The sequence below is a fragment of the Columba livia genome, chromosome 33 (assembly GCF_036013475.1).
Source record: "Columba livia isolate bColLiv1 breed racing homer chromosome 33, bColLiv1.pat.W.v2, whole genome shotgun sequence".
Classification (NCBI taxonomy): Eukaryota; Metazoa; Chordata; class Aves; order Columbiformes; family Columbidae; genus Columba; species Columba livia.
The window spans coordinates 122270-148928 of record NC_088634.1 but is presented as its reverse complement, the minus strand read 5'-3'; the positions used below and the strand labels follow the sequence as shown (position 1 = coordinate 148928).

General features: G+C 59.3%; 1 protein-coding gene across 1 annotated transcript in view; it reads left to right on the top strand.

Moving 5' to 3' along the window:
* Positions 1-281: 281 nt before the first annotated feature.
* Positions 282-26659, top strand: part of LOC102095707 (retinal guanylyl cyclase 1-like) — a 28191-nt gene continuing 1813 nt past the window's right edge. Inside the window, exons 1-19 of the mRNA XM_065044188.1 lie at positions 282-2980; positions 4625-4926; positions 6153-6507; positions 7564-7648; positions 7729-7825; positions 9212-9316; positions 9582-9665; positions 9903-9983; positions 11566-11742; positions 14064-14220; positions 14859-15008; positions 16905-17053; positions 18181-18344; positions 20436-20628; positions 21825-21999; positions 22857-22955; positions 24289-24383; positions 26061-26146; positions 26505-26604. Of these exons, the coding sequence (XP_064900260.1) occupies positions 283-2980; positions 4625-4926; positions 6153-6507; positions 7564-7648; positions 7729-7825; positions 9212-9316; positions 9582-9665; positions 9903-9983; positions 11566-11742; positions 14064-14220; positions 14859-15008; positions 16905-17053; positions 18181-18344; positions 20436-20628; positions 21825-21999; positions 22857-22955; positions 24289-24383; positions 26061-26146; positions 26505-26595 (5343 nt within the window). The 5' untranslated portion in view covers position 282 and the 3' untranslated portion in view covers positions 26596-26604. The remainder of the gene's footprint in view (positions 2981-4624; positions 4927-6152; positions 6508-7563; positions 7649-7728; positions 7826-9211; positions 9317-9581; positions 9666-9902; positions 9984-11565; positions 11743-14063; positions 14221-14858; positions 15009-16904; positions 17054-18180; positions 18345-20435; positions 20629-21824; positions 22000-22856; positions 22956-24288; positions 24384-26060; positions 26147-26504; positions 26605-26659) is intronic.

Here is a 26659-nt window from a genome sequence, read left to right as displayed (position 1 = left end):
ATCCAGGAACACCATAAGGGACCCAGGCGTCCGGGGACCCTCCAAAAGGGACCCAGGCATGCAGGGACCCCCATATGGATCCCAGGCGTCTGGGAACCCCATAAGGGACCCAGGCGTCCGGGGATCCCCATATGGGACCCAGGCATCCAAGGACCCCCATACGGGACCCAGGCGTCCGGGGAACCTCCAAAAAGGGACCCAGGCGTCCGGGAACCCCATAAGGGACCCAGGCGTCCGGGCGCCCCCCTGACCCCCACCCTCTCTCCCAGGTGACGTCCCATCATGGTGACATCGTCCCCGCCGTCCCACCATGGTGACATCGCCCGAGGCCACCGGACCCCCCCGGGCGTGAGGACCCCCCGACCCGACGTCCCCAATGTCCCCAACGATGTCCCCAAGGACCCCAACGATGTCCCCAACGTCCCCAACGATGTCCCCAACGTCCCCAACGATGTCCCCAAGGACCCCAACAGTGTCCCAAATGGCCCCAACGATGTCCCCAACGTCCTCAACGATGGCCCCAAGGACCCCAATGTCCCCAAAAACGTCCCCAACAATGTCCCCAATGACCGCAGCGACATCCCCAATGGCCCCAATGACCCAAATGACCCAAACGATGGCCCCAATGGTCCCAACGACCCCAACGACGTCCCCAATGACTCAAACGACATCCCCAACATCCTCAAGGTCCCCAACAGCCCCAACGATGTCCCCAATGACCCCAATGATGTCCCCAATGTCCCCATGACTGTGTGGCCCCATGGTGGCACCAGCCACAGGGATGGGACCTGTGGTGGCTTTGGACATGGTGGCATCTCCCATGGTGGCATCTCCCATGGTGACATTTCCTGGCATTGCGGCACCTCCTGTGACATCGTCATCGTCTCCCCCAGTGGTGGCATCTCCCATAATGTCACATCCCATGGTGGTGGCATCTCCGGTGACATTTCCCACAGTGGTGGCATCTCCCACGATGGTGGCATCTCTCAGAATAGGGACGTCGTCCATAGTGGTGACATCTCCCAAGGTGACATCATCTCTCATGGTGACATCTCTTGTCATAGTGGCATCTCCCATGGTGGTGGCATCTCCCGTGGTGGTGGCATCTCCTCCAGTGACATCTCCCGTAGTGACACCTCCCATGGTGACATGTCTTCTCATGGTGGCATCTCTCATATTGGTTGCATCTCCCATGGTGACATCTACAGTGCTGGCATCTCCTCCAGTGACATCTCCCACAGTGGTGGCATCTCCCATGGTGACATTTCCTATGGTGACATCTCCCATGATGGTGACTCCTACAGTGGTGGCATCTCCCATGATGGTGGCATCTCCCATGGTGGTGACATCTCCCATGATGACATCTCCTGTGATGGTGACATCTTCCATCATGGTGACATCTCCCATGGTGGCATCTCCTACAGTGACATCCCCAATGGTGACATCTCCCATCATGGTGACATCTCCCATGGTGGCACCTGGCACAGTGACATCTCTCATGGTGGTGACATCTCCCATGATGACGTCTCCTGTGATGGTGACATCTCCCATCATGGTGACATCTCCCATGGTGGCACCTGGCACAGTGACATCTCTCATGGTGGTGACATCTCCCATAATGGTGACATCATCTCCTATGATGACATCTTCCATGATGACGACGTCTCCTCCCATGGTGGTGACATCTCCCATGGTGGCATCTCCTACAGTGACATCTCCAACGGTGACGTCTCCCATCATAGTGACATCTCCCATGGTGGCACCTTGCACAGTGACATCTCTCATGGTGGTGACATCTCCTATGATGACGTCTCCCATGATGGTGACATCTCTCATGGTGGTGACATCTCCCATAATGGTGACATCATCTCCTATGATGACGTCTTCCATGATGACGACGTCTCCTCCCATGGTGGTGACATCTCCCATGGTGGCATCTCCTACAGTGACATCCCCAATGGTGACATCTCCCATCATGGTGACATCTCCCATGGTGGCACCTTGCACAGTGACATCTCTCATGGTGGTGACATCTCCCATAATGGTGACATCATCTCCTATGATGACGTCTTCCACGGTGATGACGTCTCCCATGACGGTGACGTCTCCTACAGTGACATCTCCCACGATGGTGACATCTCCTATGGTGACATCTCTCATCATGGTGGCATCTCCCATGATGGTGACATCGTCTCCCACGGTGGCATCTTGCACAGTGACATCTCCCATGGTGGTGGTGGCATCTCCCATGACGCTGAGTCCCACCATGGTGCCACCTCCCATGGTGCCACCTCCCCAAGTGTCCCCACCCCATCCCCCTCCCTCCTGGGCCTGTCCCACCACCCGCGGTGGCCTCGTCGCCTCCTCCTCCTCCTCCTCCTCCTCCTCCTCCCCCCGTCCCCAACCTCGGCCGCCACCTTCAAGATGGGCGTCATGGGCCCCTGGTCATGTGACCCCATCCTGAGCCACGCCCTCCCGGACGTCGCCTCCCGATTGGCCGTCGCCCGCCTCAACCGCCACCCGGCGTTCAACCGCGGCTACTGGTGGGACGCCGTGGTGGTCACCGAGCCCTGCGACACCCCCCAGGCCGTCACCAACCTCCTCAACCTCGACCGTTATGCCGCCGCCCTGATTGGCCCGTTCAACCCGGCCGCCTGCGGCGCCGCCGGCCTATTGGCCGCCGCCTGGAACAAGCCGTTGGTGTCTTGGTCCTGCTTGGGGGACGCCGAGGGGTTGGACACGTTGGTGGTGCCGATGCCGGAGCCCGTTGGGGTTCTCCACGAGGTGCTGAGATACTTCCGGTGGGCGCACGTGGCCGTGGTGACGTCGGCGGGGGACGCGTGGCGGGAGGTGGGCCAGGGAGTGGCCCAGGAGCTGCGGGCGCGGGGGCTGCCGGTCACCGTGGTCACGGCGCTGGGGACGCAGCAGGATGAGGCCCGGGAGGCGCTGAGGAGGGTGCAGAGGGCGGACGGGGTCAGAGGTAACGGGGGGACGGGGGGAGATGGTGGGGGTTGGATGGAGATGGAGATGGATGGAGATGGAGATGGATGGAGATGGAGATGGAGATGGATGGAGATGGAGATGGAGATGGATGGAGGTGGAGATGGATGGAGATGGAGATGGATGGAGATGGAGATGGAGATGGATGGAGATGGATGGAGATGGAGATGGATGGAGGTGGATGGAGATGGAGATGGATGGAGATGGAGATGGATGGAGATGGAGATGGATGGAGGTGGATGGAGATGGAGATGGATGGAGATGGAGATGGAGATGGATGGAGATGGAGATGGATGGAGATGGAGATGGATGGAGATGGATGGAGGTGGATGGAGATGGAGATGGATGGAGATGGATGGAGATGGAGATGGATGGAGATGGATGGAGATGGATGGAGATGGATGGAGATGGAGATGGAGATGGAGATGGATGGAGATGGAGATGGATGGAGATGGAGATGGATGGAGGTGGAGATGGAGATGGATGGAGATGGATGGAGATGGAGATGGATGGAGATGGATGGAGATGGATGGAGATGGATGGAGATGGAGATGGAGATGGAGATGGATGGAGATGGAGATGGATGGAGATGGAGATGGAGATGGATGGAGATGGAGATGGATGGAGATGGAGATGGATGGAGATGGAGATGGATGGAGGTGGAGATGGAGATGGATGGAGATGGATGGAGATGGAGATGGATGGAGATGGAGATGGATGGAGATGGAGATGGATGGAGGTGGATGGAGATGGATGGAGATGGAGATGGAGATGGATGGAGATGGATGGAGATGATGGAGGTGAATGTGGTTGGACAGATGGACAGATGGAGATGGAGTACCCACCGTGACCCACATATCCCCATGTGTCCCTATGTCTCCCCATGGCCCCCATGTCCCCATCACGACCCACGTGTGCCACCATCACCCCCATGTCCCACGTGTCACCCCCATGTTCCCTCATGACCCACATGTCCCACCATGTCCCCCCATGTCCCACGTGTCCCCACCATCACCCCTATGTCCCATGTGTCACCCCCATGTCCCCCCATGTCCCCCACATGTCCCATCATGACCCATGTGTCCCCACCATCACCCCCATGTCCCATGTGTCACTCCCATAACCCCCATGTCCCACATGTCCCCACCATCACCCCCATGTCCCATGTGTCACCCCCATGTCCCCACCATGACCTCCATGTCTCCCCATGATCCCCACATCCCCCCATTGTCCCATCATGACCCACATGTTCCCACCATCACCCCCATGTCCCATGTGTCACCCCCATGTCCCCCCATGACCCACATGTCCCATCATGTCCCCCATGTCTCACGTGTCCCCACCATCACCCCCATGTGTCATGTCCCACCACGTCCCACATGTCCCACCATATCCCCCCATGTCCCACGTTTCCCCACCATCACCCCCATGTCCCACGTGTCACCCCCATGTCCCCACCATGACCTCCATGTCTCCCCATGATCCCCACATCCCCCCATTGCCCCATCATGACCCACATGTTCCCACCATCACCCCCATGACCCACGTGTCCCCCCATGTCCCCCCATGTCCCTCACGTCCCCACACGTCCCCCCGTGACCCCGCTGTCCCCGTGTCCCCGCAGTGGTGCTGATGTGCATGCACTCGGTCCTGCTGGGCGGCGAGGAGCAGCGCGTCCTATTGGAGGAGGCCGAGGACCTGGGCATGACCGATGGCACCTACGTCTTCGTCCCCTACGACGCCCTCACCTTCCCCCTGCCCTATCGCCGCGTCTCCTACCCCGCGCTGGCCAACAACACCAAACTGCGCTTGGCCTACGACGCCGTCCTCACCGTCACCATCGACTCGCCCGACCGCAACTTCCGCGAGGTCCTGCAGGAGGCCAAGGAGGCCTATGAGGTCCCCGCGCACATTGACCCCGCGCAGGTGAGGTGGGAGGGGTTTGGTGGTATCTCTGAGGGGTTTGGGGGCAATTCCAGGGGGGTGGAGGCATCTTCAGGGGGTTTGGTGGCATCTCTGGGGGGTTTGGTGGCATCTCCAGGGGGTTTGGCGGCATCTCCAGGGGGGTGGAGGCATCTCCAGGGGGTTTGGTGGCATCTCTGGGGGGTTTGGTGGCATCTCCAGGGGGTTTGGAGGCATCTCCAGGGGGGTGGAGGCATCTCCAGGGGGTTTGGTGGCATCTCTGGGGGGTTTGGTGGCATCTCCAGGGGGGTTGAAGGCATCTCCAGGGACATTGGAGGCATCTCCAGGGGAGATGACCATGGCCAACAGCATTGAGTTGAGATAACCATGGACTGGGTAGAGATGACCATGGCCAACATCATTGGGTGATGACCATGGCCAACGTCATTGCGTAGAGATGACCATAGATTGGATAGAGACGACCATGGTCAACAGCGCTGGGTGATGACCATGGCCAACAGCATTGGGTGGAGATGACCACGGCCAACAGCATTGGGTGATGACCATGGCCAACAGTGTCGAGTAGAGATGACCATGGGCAACAGCATTGGGTGGAGATGACCATGACCAACGTCATTGGGTGATGACCATGGCCAACGTCATTGGGTAGAGATGACCATGGATTGGATAAAGGTGACCATGGTCAACAGCATTGGGTGATGACCATGGCCAACAGCATTGAGTTGAGATGTCCATGGCCAACAGCATCGGGTGATGACCATGGCCAACAGCATTGAGATGACCATGGCCAACAGCATTGGGTGATGACCATGGCCAACAGCATCGGGTGATGACCATGGCCAACAGCATTGGGTGATGACCATGGCCAACAGCGTTGAGTTGAGATGACCATGGCCAACAGCACTGGGTGATGACCATGGCCAACAGCATTGGGTGATGACCATGGCCAACAGCATTGAGTTGAGATGACCATGGCCAACAGCATTGGGTGATGACCATGGCCAACAGCATTGAGTTGAGATGACCATGGCCAACAGCATTGGGTGATGACCATGGCCAACAGCGTTGAGTTGAGATGACCATGGCCAACAGCATTGGGTGATGACCATGGCTTGGGTGGAGATGACCCCACCCAACACCATCATCCTCCAGGTGTCACCACGACCACCTGGAGCTCCTGGTGGCCCCTTTGTCACCCCGTGTCACCTCCTCTCTCTCCCCCCACCCAGGTCCACCCCCTCTTTGCCACCATCTACAACTCCATCCACTTCCTGGCGGCGGCCGTGGAGGCCACGCGCCGGACGGGCCGCTGGGTGATGGGCACCAGCGTGGCCGAGAACATCCGCGACTTCCAGCTGGAGGGTTTCTGCCAGAACTTCTCCGTCGGCGAGGACGGGGACGTCACCGTCCCCTACGTGGTGCTGGACACGGACAACAAGGGCGACCACCTGTGGCCGGTCTACGGGCTGGACCCGGGGACGCGGGGGTTGAGCTACCGTGGCCACCGCGTCCATTGGCCACACGGCTCCAGCCCCGGCACCGACGCCGGGTGTTGGTTTGAGTCGGGGACCATCTGCAATGGGGGTGAGTGGGCGGGGCCAGTGACCACAGGGGGTCATGGGTGGCCATGGGTGACCAAAGGGGGTCATGGGGGGTCATGGGTGTTGCAGGTGATCATGGTTGACCATAGGTGACCATGGGTGGCCATTGGTGGCCATGGTTGACCAGAGGTGACCATGGTGGGCCATAGGTGGTCATGGGGGGTCATGGGTGTTGTAGGTGGTCGTGGCTGACCATAGGCGACCATGGGTGGCCATTGGTGGCCATGGTTGACCAGAGGTGGCCATGGGTGACCATGGTGGGCCATAGATGGCTATGGGTGACCATGGGGCATCATGGGTATCACAGGTGGCCATGGGTGACCATGATGAGTCATAGGTGGCCATGGGTGACCATGGGGTATGATGGGTGTCACAGGTGGCCATGGATGACTATGGTGAGTCATGGGTGACCATGGGTGTCATAGATGTCATAGATGGCCATGGGTGACCATGGTGGGCCATAAGTGGCCATGGGTGACCATGGGGGATCGTGGGTGTCACAGGTGGCCATGGGTGACCATGGTGAGTCATGGGTGACCATGGGTGTCATAGATGTCATAGGTGGCCATGGGTGATCATAGGTGGCCACAGGTGACCGTGGTGTGTCATGGGTGTTACTAGTGGCCATGGGTGACCAGAGGTGGCCACTATTGACCACAGGTGACCATGGATGACCACGTGTGTCACAGATGTCACAGGTGGCCATGGTTGACCAGAGGTGGCCATGGGTGACCATGGTGTGTCCTGAGCATCACAGGTGGCCATGGTTAACCTGAGGTGACCATCCATGACCATTAGGTGGTCATGGATGACCATGGGTGTTGTAGGTGGCCACGGTTGACCAGAGGTGACCGTGGGGTGTCATGGGTGCCACAGGTGGCCACAGTTGACCAGAGGTGACCATGGTTGCCATCCATGACCATAAGGTAGCCATGGGTGCCATCCATGACCATAAGGTGGCCATGGGTGCTGTAGGTGACCACGGGCCGCCATGGGTGGCTTCTCCATCCCACTCCTCCACCCCTTCCCTCCACCCCAGGCCTGGACGCCACCTTCATCCTCCTCCTCTTCCTCCTCATCGCCGCCCTGGTGGCAGCGGGCGCCGCCCTCGCCTGCTACATCAGGTGGGTGCCACCACCTCCTGGGGGGACACTTGGGGACACTTTGGGGACAACCCGGCAGCTCCCGTGTCCCCTCCCCACAGGCGCCGCATCCAACAGGCCCAGTTGATGAAGGGACCCAACAAGATCATCTTGACCATGGAGGACTTGACCTTCATCAACACCCAGAGCAGCAAACGGGTGAGGGACACCATTTCTGTGGTGGCCACAGTGGCTCAGGGGGACTTGGTGGCACCTGGGGTGGCCGGGAAGGTGACGCTGTGGCTTCGAGTCCAGCCTGTGGTTGGTTTTGGCCTTAGGAAGAGAACGTGGGCTGGTGAGACCTCATGGGTGATGTGTCCTCATGGGTGATGTGTCCCCATGGCTGATGGGTCCCCGTGGCCTTGGAGAGGACACCTGTGGGCTGTGAGGTCCCCATGGGTGATGTGTCCCTATGGGTGACGTCTCCAGTGTCCCTGTGGCTTAAGATGTCCCCTGTGACCAAGATCCCCTTGGGTGATGACATTTCCCAATGGGTGACATGACACCATGGCCTGAGTTGTGTCCCAATGGGTGACATGTCCCCATGGCCCAAGGTGGGTCCCCATAGGTGACGTGTCCCCATATGTGATGTGTCCCAATGGGTGACGTGTCCCCATGACCTGAAGTCCCCTCAGGGCCAAATTCTGCCCTGGAGAAGATCCATTGGCTGGTGGGTCCCCATGGGTGATGTGTCCCCATGGGTGACATGTCGCCATGACCTGAGTTGTGTCCCAATGGGTGACGTGTCCCCATGGCCCAAGGTGGGTCCCCATAGGTGACGTGTCCCCATATGTGACGTGTCCCAATGGGTGACGTGTCCCCATGGCCCAAGGTGGGTCCCCATAGGTGACGTGTCCCCATATGTGATGTGTCCCAATGGGTGACATGTCCCCATGGCCCAAGGTGGGTCCCCATAGGTGACGTGTCCCCATATGTGATGTGTCCCAATGGGTGACGTGTCCCCATGACCTGAAGTCCCCCCAGGGCCAAGTTCTGCCCTGGAGAAGATCCATTGGCTGGTGGGTCCCCATGGGTGATGTGTCCCCATGGGTGACATGTCGCCATGACCTGAGTTGTGTCCCAATGGGTGACGTGTCCCCATGGCCCAAGGTGGGTCCCCATAGGTGACGTGTCCCCATATGTGACGTGTCCCAATGGGTGACGTGTCCCCATGGCCCAAGGTGGGTCCCCATAGGTGACGTGTCCCCATATGTGACGTGTCCCAATGGGTGACGTGTCCCCATGGCCCAAGGTGGGTCCCCATAGGTGACGTGTCCCCATATGTGACGTGTCCCCATATGTGACGTGTCCCAATGGGTGACGTGTCCCCATGGCCCAAGGTGGGTCCCCATAGGTGACGTGTCCCCATATGTGACGTGTCCCAATGGGTGACGTGTCCCCATGACCTGAAGTCCCCTCAGGGCCAAATTCTGCCCTGGAGAAGATCCATTGGCTGGTGGGTCCCCATGGGTGACGTGTCCCCTTGGCCACCACACCCCCACAGCTGACATGTCCCCTCTTGTCCCCTCGTGTCCCCACCCCCAGGTGGACGGCAGCCGCACCAGCCTGGCCGGCCGCAGCGCCGGGGACACCAAGAGCGTCAAGAGCGTCACCGCCGCCCCCGACAACACCAACGTGGCCATCGCCGAGGTGAGATGTCCCCACGTCCCCCTCCCCCTGTGTGTGTGTCCCCACCACCCCTCCCCATGTCCCTATCACCCCAACTCCCCCTATTCCCCCAACTGCCACCTCCGGGGGCGACAAGGCCACCAACCCCAGGGACACCCCTGTCCCCTCCCGCCCACCATGAGTGGGTGGGGTGACCCCTCCCCACCTGGGAGACCCCACCCCACGTCCCGGCTGGATGATTGACAGCCTTAGGCGGCCATGATTGACAAGCTCCCTTTACCCGCAGGGAGCCGAAAACACGAAGGGCAACAGCCACCTCCCCCTCCTCCTCCTTTTGTTTAACCAGCAGGGCCTTGTCGCCTCCGTGCAGGTAAGTTGAAAGCCAAAAACCCACCGTTTCACCCCAAAAAACCACTCCTGCTCTGCTCCATCCCCCACCCACCACCCTGCCTTGATTTGGGGTTGGGGGTGGGTTTGGGGTGAGTTGGTGGCTTCTGGTTGACATGGGGGGTTGGAGGACGAGGAAGGTGTCACCTCCGGGTGTCCCCGGGGTGTTGTGGTGGGGCAGGTTCCGGGGTGCTCAGGTGTCACCCGCTCTGTCCCCCAGGGTGACTGGGTTTGGCTGAAGAAGTTCCCTGGAGAGCAGCACAGTGAGGTGAAACCGGCCACCAAGTTGGTCTTCTGCAAGGTGGGGACAACATGGGGGCATAGGGGACAATATGGGGTCGTGGGGACAATGATGGGGCATGAGGGACAATGTTGGGGCATGGGGGACAACATTGGGTCATGGGGACATTGCTTGGTCATGATGGACAATGTTGGGTCATGGGGACAATGTTGGGTCATGGGGACAATGTTGGGTCATGAGGGACAATGTTGGGTCATGGGGACAATGTTGGGTCATGAGGGACAATGTTGGGTCATGGGGACAATGTTGGGTCATGGGGACATCACTTGGTCATGATGGACAAGGTTGAGTCATGGGGACAATGTTGGGTCATGGGGGACAACGTTGGGTCATGGGGACAATGTTGGGTCATGGGGACAATGTTGGGTCATGGGGACATCACTTGGTCATGATGGACAAGGTTGAGTCATGGGGACAATGTTGGGTCATGGGGACAATGTTGGGTCATGAGGGACAATGTTGGGTCATGGGGACAATGTTGGGTCATGGGGACAATGTTGGGTCATGGGGACAATGTTGGGTCATGAGGACATCACTTGGTCGTGATGGACAAGGTTGAGTCATGGGGACAATGTTGGGTCATGGGGGACAATGTTGGGTCATGGGGACAATGTTGGGTCATGGGGGACAATGTTGGGTCATGGGGACAATGATGGGGCACAGGGACAATGTTGGGTCATGGGGACAATGTTGGGTCATGGGGGACAATGTTGGGTCATGGGGACAATGATGGGGCACAGGGACAATGTTGGGTCATGAGGACCAACGACGGGTCATGGGGACAATGTTGGGTCATGGGGATGACATTAGGTCATGAGGGACAACGTTGGGTCATCAAGGACAACATGTGGTCATGGGGACAACGTTTGGTCATGGGGGACAACGGTGGGTCATGGGGACAATGTTGGGTCATGGGGACAATGTTGGGTCATGGGGACAATGTTGGGTCATGATGGACAATGTTGGGTCATGGGGGACAACAGTGGGTCATGGGGACAATGTTGGGTCATGAGGGACAATGTTGGGTCATGGGGACAATGTTGGGTCATGAGGACATCACTTGGTCGTGATGGACAAGGTTGAGTCATGGGGACAATGTTGGGTCATGGGGACATCACTTGGTCATGATGGACAATGTTGAGTCATGGGGACAATGTTGGGTCATGGGGACAATGTTGGGTCATGGGGGACAATGTTGGGTCATGGGGACAATGTTGGGTCATGGGGACATCACTTGGTCGTGATGGACAACGTTGAGTCATGGGGACAATGTTGGGTCATGGGGACAATGTTGGGTCATGGGGACATCACTTGGTCATGATGGACAATGTTGAGTCATGGGGACAATGTTGGGTCATGGGGACAATGTTGGGTCATGGGGGACAATGTTGGGTCATGGGGACAATGTTGGGTCATGGGGACATCACTTGGTCGTGATGGACAAGGTTGAGTCACGGGGACAACATTGGATCACGGGGGACAAAGATGGGTCTTGGGTTCAACGTTGGGTCATGGGGACAACCCCAGGCCTTGGGGACACCCCCGGGGCCCCGTCCCACGTTGTCCTCTGCCTTGGGGACAGCTGCGCGACCTGCGGCACGAGAACGTCAACCTGTTCCTGGGCTTCTTCCACGACTGCGGGATCTTCGCCATCGTGTCGGAGCACTGCTCGCGCGGCAGCCTGGAGGACCTGCTGCGCAACGAGGACATGAAGCTCGACTGGATGTTCAAGTCCTCCCTCCTCATCGACCTCATCAAGGTGACAACCAGCTCGGGGGGGACACGGTGGCCGTGGGAGCTGAGGTGGCCATGGAGATGGTCTTGGTGGTGTTGGCCATGGGGGTGGCCTTGATCATGCTGGTGGCCATGGAGATGGTCGTGGTGGCGGTGGTGACCATGGAGATGGTCTTGGTGGTGGCCATGGTGGTGGTGGTGGCCATGGGGGGTGGCCTTCCTGGTGGCCATGGTGGTGTTGGTGGCCATGGAGATGGTCTTGGTGGTGGCCATGGTGGTGCTGGTGGCCATGGAGATGGTCTTGGTGGTGGCCATGGTGGTGTTGGTGGCCATGGAGATGGTCTTGGTGGTGGCCATGGTGGTGTTGGTGACCATTGGAGATGGTCTTGGTGGTGGCCATGGTGGTGTTGGTGACCATTGGAGATGGTCTTGGTGGTGGCCATGGTGGTTCTGGTGGCCATGGAGATGGTCTTGGTGGTGGCCATGGTGGTCGTGGCCATGGGGATGGTCTTGGTGGTGGCCATGGTGGTGGTGGCCATGGTGGTGTTGGTGGCCATGGGGATGGTCTTGGTGGTGGCCATGGTGGTGGTGGCCATGGTGGTGTTGGTGACCATTGGAGATGGTCTTGGTGGTGGCCATGGTGGTGTTGGTGACCATTGGAGATGGTCTTGGTGGTGGCCATGGTGGTTCTGGTGGCCATGGAGATGGTCTTGGTGGTGGCCATGGTGGTCGTGGCCATGGGGATGGTCTTGGTGGTGGCCATGGTGGTGGTGGCCATGGTGGTGTTGGTGGCCATGGAGATGGTCTTGGTGGTGGCCATGGTGGTGGTGGCCATGGTGGTGTTGGTGGCCATGGAGATGGTCTTGGTGGTGGCCATGGTGGTGGTGGTGGCCATGGTGGTGGTGGCCATGGGAATGGTCTTGATGGTGGCCATGGGGGTTCTGGTGGCCATGGAGATGGTCTTGGTTCAAGTCGTCTCTTCTCATTGACCTGACCAAGCCCGGGGAAGATGTGGTGGTTGTAGGAGTGGAGGTGGCCATAGAGATGGTCTTGGTGGTGGCCATGGTGGTGGTGGTGGCCATGGAGATGGTCTTGGTGGTGGCCATGGTGGTGGTGGTGGCCATGGAGATGGTCTTGGTTCAAGTCCTCCCTCCTCATCGACCTCATCAAGGTGACAACCAGCTCGGGGTGGGACACGGTGGCCGTGGGAGCCGAGGTGGCCATGGAGATGGTCTTGGTGGTGGCCATGGTGGTGGTGGCCATGGTGGTGTTGGTGGCCATGGAGATGGTCTTGGTGGTGGCCATGGTGGTGGTGGTGGCCATGGTGGTGGTGGTGGCCATGGTGGTGGTGGCCATGGGAATGGTCTTGATGGTGGCCATGGGGGTTCTGGTGGCCATGGAGATGGTCTTGGTTCAAGTCGTCTCTCCTCATTGACCTGACCAAGCCCGGGGAAGATGTGGTGGTTGTAGGAGTGGAGGTGGCCATGGAGATGGTCTTGGTGGTGGCCATGGTGGTGGTGGTGGCCATGGGGGTGGTCTTGGTGGTGGCCATGGTGGTGGTGGTGGCCATGGAGATGGTGTTGGTGGTGGCCATGGTGGTGGTGGTGACCATTGGAGATGGTCTTGGTGGTGGTGGTGGCCATGGAGATAGTCTTGGTGGTGGCCATGGTGGTGGAGGTGGCCATGGGGGTGGTCTTGGTTCAAGTCCTCCCTCCTCATTGACCTCATCAAGGTGACAACCAGCTCGGGGGGGACACGGTGGCCGTGGGAGTGGAGGTGGCCATGGAGATGGTCTTGGTGGTGCTGGTGGGCATGGGAATGGCCTTGGTGGTGGCCATGGTGGTGGTCTTGGTGGTAGCCATGGTGGTGGTGGCCATGGAGATGGTCTTGGTGGTGGCCATGGTGGTGCTGGTGGCCATGGGAATGGTCTTGGTGGTGGCCATGTTGATGTCCATGGTGGTAGCCATGATGGTGGTGGTGGTGGCTATGATATCGGCCATGGTGGTGGCCATGGTGGTGCCTATTGTGTTGGCCATGTTGATGTCTATGGTGGTAACCATGATGGTGGTGGTGGTGGCCATGATACTGGCCCTGGTGATGACCATGGTGGTGCCCATTGTGTTGGCCATGTTGATGCCCATGGTAGTAGCCATGATGGTGGTGGTGGCGGCCATGATATTGGCCCTGGCATTGGCCATGTTGATGTCCATGCTGGTGGCCATGATGAAGATGGTGGCCATGATGGTGGCCATGGTGGTGCCCATTGTGTTGGCCATGTTGACGCCCATGCCCGTGGCCGTCGTGGGTCGTGGTGGCCATGACGGTGTGTCTCCCGGTGTCCTCTAGGGGGTGCGCTACCTCCACCACCGCGACGTGGTCCACGGGCGCCTCAAGTCGCGCAACTGCGTGGTGGACGGGCGCTTCGTGCTCAAGGTCACCGACCATGGCTACAACGAGCTGCTGGAGGCCCAGCGGGTGCCGACCCCCACTCCCCAGGCGCAGGGTAAGGGGGCGTGGCCTATGAGATGGGGGCGTGGCCTCCACAATGTCGGCGGGGCCATAGCACCAGGGCCGGGGCCATAGAACCAGGGCCAGGGCCGATGGGTTAGGGGTGGAGCCTCCAGGATGTGGGTGTGGCCATAGAACTGGGGCGGGGCCTCCATTATGTGGGTGGGGCCATAGAACCAGGGGTGGGGCCTTTGGATTAGGGGTGTGGCCTCTGGGGTGTGGGCGTGGCCATAGAGATGGGGACGGGGCTTCTGGGATAGAGCGAGGCCTTTGGATTAGGGGTGGGGCCGCCATGCAGTGGGCGTGGCCTCTCGTTGGGGGCGTGGCCTCACATTGAGGGTGTGGCCTCCCCACAAAGTCCTGAGACATCCCCACCTGTAGGAGTCTACCTATTCAAGGGGGCGTGGCTTAGAGGGAAGGGGCAAGGCTTAGGGGCAAGGGGCGTGTCTTCCAGTCATGGGCGTGGCCTCCCATTGGGGGCGTGTCCTCCCATTGAGGGCATCTCCTACCCACAACATCCTGGGCCATCCCCACCGCGTGGGCACCTCCCCATCCAAGGGGGCGTGGTTTAGCGGGAAGGGGCGTGGCTTGTGGACTAGGGGGCGTGTCCCAGCGCGGCCCCGCCCCTTCCAGAGCGGCTGTGGACGGCGCCGGAGCTGCTGCGCGACGCGGCGCTCGAGCGACGCGGCTCCTTCCGCGGCGACGTCTACGGCATCGGCATCATCATGCAGGAGGTGATCTGCCGCAGCGCCCCCTACTGCATGCTGGGGCTGCCCCCCGAAGGTACACCCGTCACCTCCCAGTGTCACCAGTGACCTCCCAGTATCACCAGTGACCGCCCAGTAACCCACCAGTGACCTCCCAATGTCACCAGTAACCTCCCAGTATCACCAGTGACCTCCCAGTATCACCAGTGACCGCCCAGTAACATCAGTGACCTCCCAATATCACCAGTAACCTCCCAGCAACCCACCAGTGACCTCCCAGTAACACCAGTGACCTCCCAGTAACACCAGTCACCTCCCATTAACCCACCAGTGACCTCCCAGCAACCCACCAGTGACCGCCCAGTAACCCACCAGTGACCTCCCAATGTCACCAGTAACCTCCCAGTAACACCAGTGACCTCCCAGTATCACCAGTGACCTCCCAGTAACATCAGTGACCTCCCAGTAACCCACCAGTGACCTCCCAATGTCACCAGTAACCTCCCAGTAACACCAGTGACCTCCCAGTATCACCAGTAACCTCCCAGCAACCCACCAGTGACCTCCCAATGTCACCAGTAACCTCCCAGTAACACCAGTGACCTCCCAGTATCACCAGTGACCTCCCAGTAACATCAGTGACCTCCCAATGTCACCAGTAACCTCCCAGTAACACCAGTGACCTCCCAGTATCACCAGTGACCGCCCAGTAACATCAGTGACCTCCCAATGTCACCAGTAACCTCCCAGTAACACCAGTGACCTCCCAGTATCACCAGTGACCGCCCAGTAACATCAGTGACCTCCCAATGTCACCAGTAACCTCCCAGTAACACCAGTGACCTCCCAGTATCACCAGTGACCTCCCAGTAACCCACCAGTGACCTCCCAATGTCACCAGTAACCTCCCAGTATCACCAGTGACCTCCCAGTATCACCAGTGACCTCCCAGTAACACCAGTGACCTCCCAGTATCACCAGTGACCTCCCAGTAACATCAGTGACCTCCCAATATCACCAGTGACCTCCCAGCAACCCACCAGTGACCTTCCAGTAACCCACCAGTAACCTCCCAGTAACCCACCAGTGACCTCCCAGTAACATCAGTGACCTCCCATTAACCCACCAGTGACCTCCCAGTAACACCAGTCACCTCCCAGCTATACCAATGACCTCCCAGTATCACCAGTGACCTCCCAGTAACACCAGTAACTCACCAGTAACACCAGTGACCTCCCAGTAACACCCCCAGTAAAATCCCAGTCCCCCTATTGCATCCAGGACCCCCCAGTTACCTCCGGAATCCCCCATAACCCCCAGAGCCCCCCAAGTATCTCCAGAGCCCCCCAAGTATCTCCAGAACCCACCAAACATCTCCAGAACCTTCCACCCTCCCCTCACCCCCATCTCCATCCCCACCAGTTGACCCCCAACCCTCCATCTCCCCATGGACCCCCCAATTACCTTTAGGACCCCCCAATTATCTCCAGAACCCCCCAAACATCTCCAGAGCCCCCCAAGTATCTCCAGAACCCACCAAACATCTCCAGAGCCCCCCAAGTATCTCCAGAACCCCCCAAGAACCTCCAGAGTCCCCCAAGTATCTCCAGAACCCACCAAACATCTCCAGAACCCACCAAATATCTTCAGAGCCCCCCAAGTATCTCCAGAACCCACCAAACATCTCCAGAACCCACCAAACATCTCCAGAGCCCCCCAAGTATCTCCAGAACCCACCAAACATCTCCAGAGCCCCCCAAGTACCTCCAGAACCCCCCAAGAACCTCCAGAACCCCCCAAGAACCTCCAGAGTCCCCCAAGTATCTCCAGAACCCCCCAAACATCTCCAGAACCTCCCACGTCCCCTCACCCCCATCTCCACCCCCACCAGTTGACCCCCAACCCCTCCAGCTCCCCATGGGCCCCCACCCCGCCCCCTGGCCCCCCACCCCGGTGACACGGGTGTCCCCAGAGATCATCGAGAAGGTGCGTCGGCCGCCCCCGCTGTGTCGCCCGGCCGTCTCGGCCGACCAGGCCCCGCTGGAGTGCATCCACCTGATGAAGCAGTGCTGGAGCGAGCAGCCCGAGCGCAGACCCACCATCGACCAGATCTTCGACCAGGTGGGACCAGTAGGGGCTGCTGGGACCAGTATGGGTGGGGTGGGATGAGTTATGGGGGACTGGGACATGTACGGGGTGGTGGGAGCAGTTACGGGGCTGTGGGACCAGTATGGAGGAGGTGGGACCAGTATGGGGTGGTGGGACCAGTATGGGGTGGTGGGAACAGTATGGGGTGGTGGGACCAGTATGGAGGAGGTGGGACCAGTATGGGGTGGTGGGACAAGTATGGGGTGGTGAGATCAGTATGAGGTAGTGGGACCAGTATGGGGGAGGTGGGACCAGTATGGGGTGGTGGGACCAGTATGGGGGTTGTGGGACCAGTATGAGGTGGTGGGACCAGTAGGGGATGCTGGGACCAGTATGGGTGGGGTGGGATGAGTTATGGGGGACTGGGACATGTATGGGGTGGTGGGAGCAGTTACAGGGCTGTGGGACCAGTATGGAGGAGGTGGGACCAGTATGGTGGAGGTGGGACAAGTATGGGGTGGTGAGATCAGTATGAGGTGGTGGGACCAGTATGGGGGAGGTGGGACCAGTATGGGGTGGTGGGACCAGTATAGGGGAGGTGGGACCAGTATGGGGTGGTGGGACCAGTACAGGCTGCTGGGACCAGTATGGGCGGGGTGGGATGATTTATAGGGGACTGGGACACGTATGGGGTGGTGGGACCAGTATGGGGGACATGGGACCACTATAGGGTGGTGGGACCAGTATGGGGGAGGTGGGACCAGTATGAGGTGGTGGGACCAGTATGAGGTGGTGGGACCAGTATGGGGTGGTGGGACCAGTATGGGGGAGGTGGGACCAGTATGAGGTGGTGGGACCAGTATGGGGTGGTGGGAACAGTATGGGGTGGTGGGACCAGTATGGGGGAGGTGGGACCAGTATGGGGTGGTGGGACCAGTATGGGGGAGGTGGGACCAGTATGGGACTCTATGGGTCTATACGGGTCTATAGGTCCCTATAGGGACCCTGTGTCCCCTCCCCTGGCCAGTTGAAGACCATCAACAAGGGCCACCAGACCAATGCCCTTGACTTGATGCTGGTCTCTATGGGTCTCTATGGGTCTCTATGGGTCTATATGGGTCTATATGGGCCTATATGGCCCCTTGTGTCCCCCTCCCAAGTTCAAGGCCATCAACAAGGGCCGCAAGACCAACATCATCGACTCGATGCTGCGCATGCTGGAGCAATACTCCAGCAACCTGGAGGACCTGATCCGCGAGAGGACCGAGGAGCTGGAGATCGAGAAGCAGAAGACCGACCGGCTCCTCACCCAGATGCTGCCCCCGTGGGTGCCCGGGGCGGGGACGCGGCCGTATTGTGTCGTATGGGGCGGTGGGGGTCACGGGTGGGGGGTTGGGGTGGTGGCATGGAGCTCGGTGGGGGTTGAGGTGGCCATTGGGGACAGGTTGAGGTTGGCCATGGTCTGTTGACCATGATCTATTGACCATGACCTGTTGGCTCCACCCACCTCTGTGGGGCTGGAGGGGGTTGAGGTGGCCACATGGGGCAGGTTGAGGTTGGCCATGGTCTGTTGACCATGAACCATTGGCTCCACCCATCTCTGTGGGGCTGGAGGGGGTTGAGATGTGGCCAGTGAGGTTGACCATGGTCCATTGACCATGACCCCTTGACCATGACCCATAGACACCACCCACCTCTGTGGGGCTGGAGGGGGTTGAGGTGGCCACATGGGGCAGGTTAGAGGTTGACCATGGTCCATTGACCATGACCCATTGACCGTGACCCATAGACACCACCCACCTCTGTGGGGCTGGAGGGGGTTGAGGTGGCCACATGGGGCAGGTTAGAGGTTGACCATGGTCCATTGACCATGACCCACTGACCATGACCCATTGACCATAGTCTGTTGGCCCCACCCACCTCTGTGGGGCTGGAGGGGGTTGAGGTGGCAATTGGGAACAGGTTGAGGTTGACCATGGTCTGTTGACCCCACCCATAAATGTGGGGCTGGAGGTGCTTGAGATGTGGCCATTGAGGTTGACCATGATCTGTTGACAATGACCTGTTGACCATGACCAATTGACCATGGTCTGTTGGCTCCACCCACCTCCTGTGGGGCTGGAAGGGGTTGAGATGTGGCCCTTGGGGACAGATTGGCGTTGACCATGGTCTGTTGACCACGACCCATTGACCCCACCTGAATCTGTGGGGCTGGAGGGGGTTGAGGTGGCCACATGGGGCAGGTTGAGGTTGGCCATGGTCTGTTGACCATGAACCATTGGCTCCACCCATCTCTGTGGGGCTGGAGGGGGTTGAGATGTGGCCAGTGAGGTTGACCATGGTCCATTGACCATGACCCATTGACCATGACCCATAGACACCACCCACCTCTGTGGGGCTGGAGGGGGTTGAGGTGGCCAGTGAGGTTGACCATGGTCCATTGACCATGACCCATTGACCATGACCCATAGACACCACCCACCTCTGTGGGGCTGGAGGGGGTTGAGGTGGCCACATGGGGCAGGTTAGAGGTTGACCATGGTCCATTGACCATGACCCATTGACCATGACCCATAGACACCACCCACCTCTGTGGGGCTGGAGGGGGTTGAGGTGGCCACATGGGGCAGGTTAGAGGTTGACCATGGTCCATTGACCATGACCCACTGACCATGACCCATTGACCATAGTCTGTTGGCCCCACCCACCTCTGTGGGGCTGGAGGGGGTTGAGGTGGCAATTGGGAACAGGTTGAGGTTGACCATGGTCTGTTGACCCCACCCATAAATGTGGGGCTGGAGGTGCTTGAGATGTGGCCATTGAGGTTGACCATGATCTGTTGACAATGACCTGTTGACCGTGACCAATTGACCATGGTCTGTTGGCTCCACCCACCTCCTGTGGGGCTGGAAGGGGTTGAGATGTGGCCCTTGGGGACAGATTGGCGTTGACCATGGTCTGTTGACCACGACCCATTGACCCCACCTGAATCTGTGGGGCTGGAGAGGGTTGAGTTGTGGCTACATGGGACAGGTTGACCATGGTCCATTGACCATGACCCATTCATTGACCATGGTCTGTTGGCCCCACCCACCACTGTGGGGCTGGAAGGGGTTGAGATGTGGCCATTGAGGTTGACCACGGTCTGTTGACCCCACCCATAAACGTGGGGCTGGAGGGTGTTGAGGTGGCCACATGGGGACATGTTGGTCCCTCCTGGGCCAAGGGCAAGTTCTGGAGATCCTGGAGACCCCCACAGTCCCCGTTGTCCCCAGGGCCACCACAAACTGGTGGCCAAGGCCCCGCTCAGGACACGTGGGTCCCTCTTGGGCCGCGGGGAAGTTCTGGAGAACCTCGGCCACCTTAGAGTCGGTGGCCACCGCTGAGTCCCCGTGTGCCCCTGGTGTCACCGCAGGTCGGTGGCCCAAGCTCTGAAGATGGGGACGCCCGTGGAGCCCGAGTACTTCGAGGAGGTGACGCTTTACTTCAGCGACATCGTGGGCTTCACCACCATCTCGGCCATGAGCGAACCCATCGAGGTGGTCGACCTCCTCAACGACCTCTACACCCTCTTCGACGCCATCATCGGCTCCCACGACGTCTACAAGGTGACGTGGCCACCCCCGCGGACACGTGGCGTCCTTGTCCCCTCGGGTCACGGCTTCTAACGCGGCCACCGCAGGTGTCCCCGTGGTCCTTGGGGACATCTCCAAAGTGATGTGGCCACCTCGTGGTGCTGGTGGCCACGGGCCCACCCAAGGGGTCACGGGGACATGGCCAACAAATGAAGGTGGTGATGGTCAGCCAAGGTCCTTGGTGACATCCCTGAGGTGACGGTGGCTCCTGGGACCTCAGTGACATCCCTGAAGTGACCGTGGTGGTGGCCACGGTTCCAGCAGAGGTGCCCATGTTTTGGTCACCTCATCCTGCATATATGGGGACATGGCCACCAAATGAAGGTGGCAACGGGTCCCCAAGGTCCTTAGTGACATCTCTGAGGTGTTTGTGACTCTGGTGGCCACATTCTCCTGGGACCTTAATGACATCCCTGACGTACCTTCAGGACCCCCCCAGTTATCTCCAGAACCCCCCAAGTATCTCCAGGACCCCCCCAAATGTCTCTAGAGCCCCATAAGCACCTCCAGGACTCCTCAAAACATCTCCAGGACCCCCCAAGTGTCTCCAGAACCCCCCAAACATCTCCAGGACCCCCCCAAATGTCTCTAGAGCCCCATAAGCACCTCCAGGACTCCTCAAAACATCTCCAGGACCCCCCAAGTGTCTCCAGAACCCCCCAAACATCTCCAGGACCCCCCCAAATGTCTCTAGAGCCCCATAAGTATCTCCAGGACTCCTCAAAACATCTCCAGGACCCCCCAAGTGTCTCCAGAACCCCCCAAACATCTCCAGGACCCCCCCAAATGTCTCTAGAGCCCCATAAGTATCTCCAGGACTCCTCAAAACATCTCCAGGACCCCCCAAGTATCTCCAGGACCCCCCAAACATCTCCAGAACCCACCAAACATCTCTAGAACCTCCCACCCACCCACCCCTCACCCCCCACCCCATTGACCCCTGGGGACATCCTTTGGCCACCTCGATATGGTTCAGTGTCCCCAAGGTCCTCAAGTGTCACCCCCAAGCTGCCACGTCTCCCTGGTGGCCTCCAAACCATGGTGGCCACCAAGAGCCACGACCGCGCCAATCCCACCCCCACCAACCAGAAGGCGCCACCTTGATGTCGGGGTGTCCTCAGACATGTCCCCCCCACCCCGGGTGACACATCCCGTGTCCCCCGGTCCAGGTGGAGACCATCGGTGACGCCTACATGGTGGCCTCGGGGCTGCCCAAGCGCAACGGCAACCGTCACGCCGGCGAGATCGCCAACATGTCCCTGGACATCCTCAGCTCCGTCGGCACCTTCAAGATGCGCCACATGCCCGAGGTGCCCGTCCGCATCCGCATCGGCCTCCACTCGGGTGAGGACACGCCCCCTTTTTTTGGACACGCCCCCTCGGGTCACGCCCATTTGGCCGCACCCCTCTTGATAGGTCCCGGTCTTATGTAATGAGTTGCCAAGCTCCGTTGGGTCTTGGCCAATATTCAAGATGGCTGCCACCTGGTGGTTGGGTCATAAGCTTTGGCCACGCCCCCTGGTCACGCTCCTATGGCCACGCCCCCTTGGCACACACCCATTTGGCCACACCCCTCTTGATAGGTCCCGTTCTTGAGTCACCAAGCTCCATTGGGTCTTGGCCAATATGCAAGATGGCCGCCACCTGGTGGTTGGGACCTAGTAGTCATAGGCTTTGGCCACGCCCCCGTGACCACGCCCATTTGGCCACGCCCCTCTTGATACGCCCTCTACTTGTGTCATGAGTCGCTAAGCTCCATTGGGTCTTGGCCAATATTCAAGATGGCCGCCACCTGCTTGGGACCCATTGGTCATAAGCCTTGGCCACGCCCCCTGGCCACGCCCTTTAGAAATGCCCTTCATGACCACGCCCACCCCCGCCCCATATTGGCCACACCCCATCATCTCTTGGCCAACATTCAACTTGGTCAACACTCATTGGCTGTAACACTTGGCCACGCCCCCAAGCGAAGGCCCTGTCCATAATAACCACGCCCCAATGACCACGCCCACCTCCCAGCGCCATATTGGCCACGCCCTTTCTTGGCCACACCCCAACTCATTGTCTCTTGACCAACACTCAACTTGGCCAACACTCATTGGCCGTAACCCTTGGCCACGGCCCCCAAACCGCGGCCCCACCCCCTGTTGGCCCCTCCCCCCCCATTGGCCACGCCCACGCTGAGGCCCCGCCCCCTGCAGGGCCTTGCGTGGCCGGCGTGGTGGGGCTGACGATGCCGCGGTACTGCCTGTTCGGGGACACCGTCAACACCGCGTCGCGCATGGAGTCCACCGGCCTGCGTGAGTGTCCCCAGTGTCCCCAAGATGTCCCCAAGGTGTCCCCAAGCCCTCTTTGAGTGTTCCCAGTCCATCCCAACACCTGGGAGTCCCCAAGGTGTCCCCAACCTTTGTGTGAGTGTCCCCAATGGCCCAAAGGTGTCTCCAACACCTGGGTGTCCCCAACCTGTCCCAAATGAATGTGGGAGGATTGGGGGGGCTGAGGGGTGATGGTGGGGACATGTGGGGGACATGGGGACAGGGGGACATGGGGATATGGGGACATGGGGATATGGGGACAGGGGGATATGGGGACAGGGGGACATGGGGATATGGGGACAGGGGGATATGGGGACAGGGGGACATGGGGACATGGGGACAGGAGGACAGGGGGACATGGGGATATGGGGACAGGGGGACATGGGGATATGGGGACATGGGGATATGGGGACAGGGGGACAGGGGGACATGGGGACATGGGGACAGGGGGACATGGGGACAGGGGGACATGGGGATATGGGGACATGGGGACATGGGGACATGGGGACAGGGGGACATGGGGACAGGGGGACATGGGGACATGGGGACAGGGGGACATGGGGACATGGGTACAGGGGGACATGGGGACAGGGGGACATGGGGACATGGGGACAGGGGGACATGGGGACAGGGGGACAGGGGGATATGGGGACATGGGGACAGGGGGACATGGGGACAGGGGGACATGGGGACATGGGGACAGGGGGAAATGGGGATATGGGGACAGGGGGATATGGGGACAGGGGGACATGGGGACATGGGGACAGGGGGACATGGGGACATGGGGACATGGGGACAGTGGGACATGGGGATATGGGGACATGGGGACATGGGGATATGGGGACATGGGGACATGGGGACATGGGGACAGGGGGACATGGGGACAGTGGGACATGGGGATATGGGGACAGGGGGACATGGGGACATGGGTACAGGGGGACATGGGGACAGGGGGACATGGGGACATGGGGACAGGGGGACATGGGGACAGGGGGACAGGGGGATATGGGGACATGGGGACAGGGGGACATGGGGACAGGGGGACATGGGGACATGGGGACAGGGGGACATGGGGACATGGGGACATGGGGACAGTGGGACATGGGGATATGGGGACATGGGGACATGGGGATATGGGGACATGGGGACATGGGGACATGGGGACAGGGGGACATGGGGACAGTGGGACATGGGGATATGGGGACATGGGGACATGGGGACATGGGGACATGGGGACAGGGGGACAGGGGGACATGGGGACATGGGGACAGTGGGACATGGGGACACCGGGTGACCGCGAGGACGTCCCTGTCCCCAGCGTACCGCATCCACGTCAACGCCCGCACCGTGGCCATCCTGCAGGCGCTGCAGGAGGGGTTCAAGCTGGACATCCGGGGCAAGACCGAGCTCAAGGTGTCCCCCAGTGTCCCCAAGTGTCCCCTCAGTGTCCTCATTGACCCTAATTGCCCCTTATTGCCCCCATTGACCCCAATTACCCCTTATTGACCCCGTATTGCCCCCATTGACCCCTTATTGCCCCCATTGACCCCAATTACCCCTTATTGACCCCATATTGCCCCATCATCCATTTACTGACCCCTTATTGCCCCCTAATTGCCCCTTATTGCCCCATTGTCCCTTTATTGCCCCTTATTGCCCCCATTGACCTCTTATTGCCCCCATTGACCCCAATTACCCCTTACTGACCCCTTATTGCCCCCATTGACCTCTTATTGCCCCCATTGACCCCAATTACCCCTCATTGACCCCTTATTGCCCTTATTGTCCCTTTACTGCCCCCATTGCCCCTAATTACCCCTTATTGACCCCGTATTGCCCCCATTGACCTCTTATTGCCCCCATTGCCCCTATAATTACCCTTTATTGACCCCATATTGCCCCATCGTCCCTTTACTGCCCCCTTATTGCCCCCTAATTGCCCCTAATTGCCCCATTGTCCCTTTATTGCCCCCTTATTGCCCCCATTGACCTCTTATTGCCCCCATTGACCCCAATTACCCCTTATTGACCCCGTATTGCCCCCATTGACCTCTTATTGCCCCCATTGCCCCTAATTACCCTTTATTGACCCCGTATTGCCCCATCATCCCCTTACTGCCCCCTTATTGCCCCCTAATTGCCCCCATTGCCCCTTATTGCCCCATTGTCCCTTTATTGCCCCTTATTGCCCCCATTGACCTCTTATTGCCCCCATTGACCCCAGTTACCCCTTACTGACCCCATATTGCCCCTGTTGTCCCTTTACTGCCCCCATTGCCCCTAATTACCTCTTATTGCCCCCTAATTGCCCCCATTGACCTCTTATTGCCCCCATTGCCCCTAATTACCCCTTATTGACCCCATATTGCCCCATCGTCCCTTTGTTGCCCCCCTTATTGCCCCAATTGACCTCTTAATGCCCCCATTGCCCCTAATTACCCCTTATTGCCCCCTTATTGCCTCCATTGATCTCTTATTGCCCCCATTGCCCCTAATTACCCCTTATTGAGCCCGTATTGCCCCATCGTCCCTTTACTGCCCCCTCATTGCCCTCTTATTGCCCCCTTATTGCCCCTATTGTCCCTTTGCTGCCCCCACTGATCCTAATTACCCCCTTATTGACCTTTGATTGCCCCTATCATCACTTTATTGCCCCCTTATTGCCCCTAATTACCCCCTTATTGCCCCTATTGTCCCTTTATTGCCCCCTTATTGTCCTTTATTGCCCCCTTATTGCCCCTAATTACCCCCTTATTGCCCCTATTGTCCCTTTATTGCCCCCTTATTGTCCTTTATTGCCCCCTTATTGCCCCTAATTACCCCCTTATTGCCCCTATTGTCCCTTTATTGCCCCTATTGTCTCTTTATTGCCCCCTTATTGTCCTTTATTGCCCCCATTGACCCTAATTACCCCTTATTACTCCTATTGTCCTTTTGTTGCCCCTTATTGCCCCATTGACCCCTAATTGCCCACATTGCCCCTAATTACCCCTTATTGCCACTTTATTGCTCCTTATTGCCCCCATTTGCCCTAATTACCCCCTAATTACTCCTAATTACCCCTAATTGCCGACGGTGGTTCCTCCGCAGGGGAAGGGGATCGAGGACACTTATTGGCTGGTGGGACGCGAGGGCTTCACCAAACCCATCCCCACCCCCCCCGACCTGCTGCCCGGGTGAGCCGGACGCCTGGGTCCCCTGGGGGGCTTTGGGGTCCCCTTGGGGGGATAATTTGGGGTCCCTGGAGGGGGGTTTGGGGTCCCCTTGGGGGGATTTTGGGGTCACTTTGGGGTGATATTTGGGTCCCCTGGGGAGGCACTTTGGGGGGGTTGTCACCGGACACCTGGGTCCCTGGGGGTGGGGTTTCCCGGATGCCTGCGTCCCCCCCGGACACCTGGGTCCCTCACAGATGTCCCTGGGTGGAGGGTGGGCTTTCCCGGATGCCTGGGTCCCTGGGCGGGGTGGGATTACCCAGACACCTGGGTCCCCCCCCCGGATGCCTGGGTCCCCTCCCGGACGCCTGGGTCCCCTCAGGGCCAGCAACCACGGCATCAGCCTGGACGAGATCCCGGCCGAGCGGCGGAAGAAGCTGGAAAAGGCCCGGCCGGGGCAGGTGCTCAAATAGTCCCCCCAGGTGAGCCCCGCCCCCCCAACAAGCCCCGCCCCTCCGGCCAACAAGCCCCACCCAC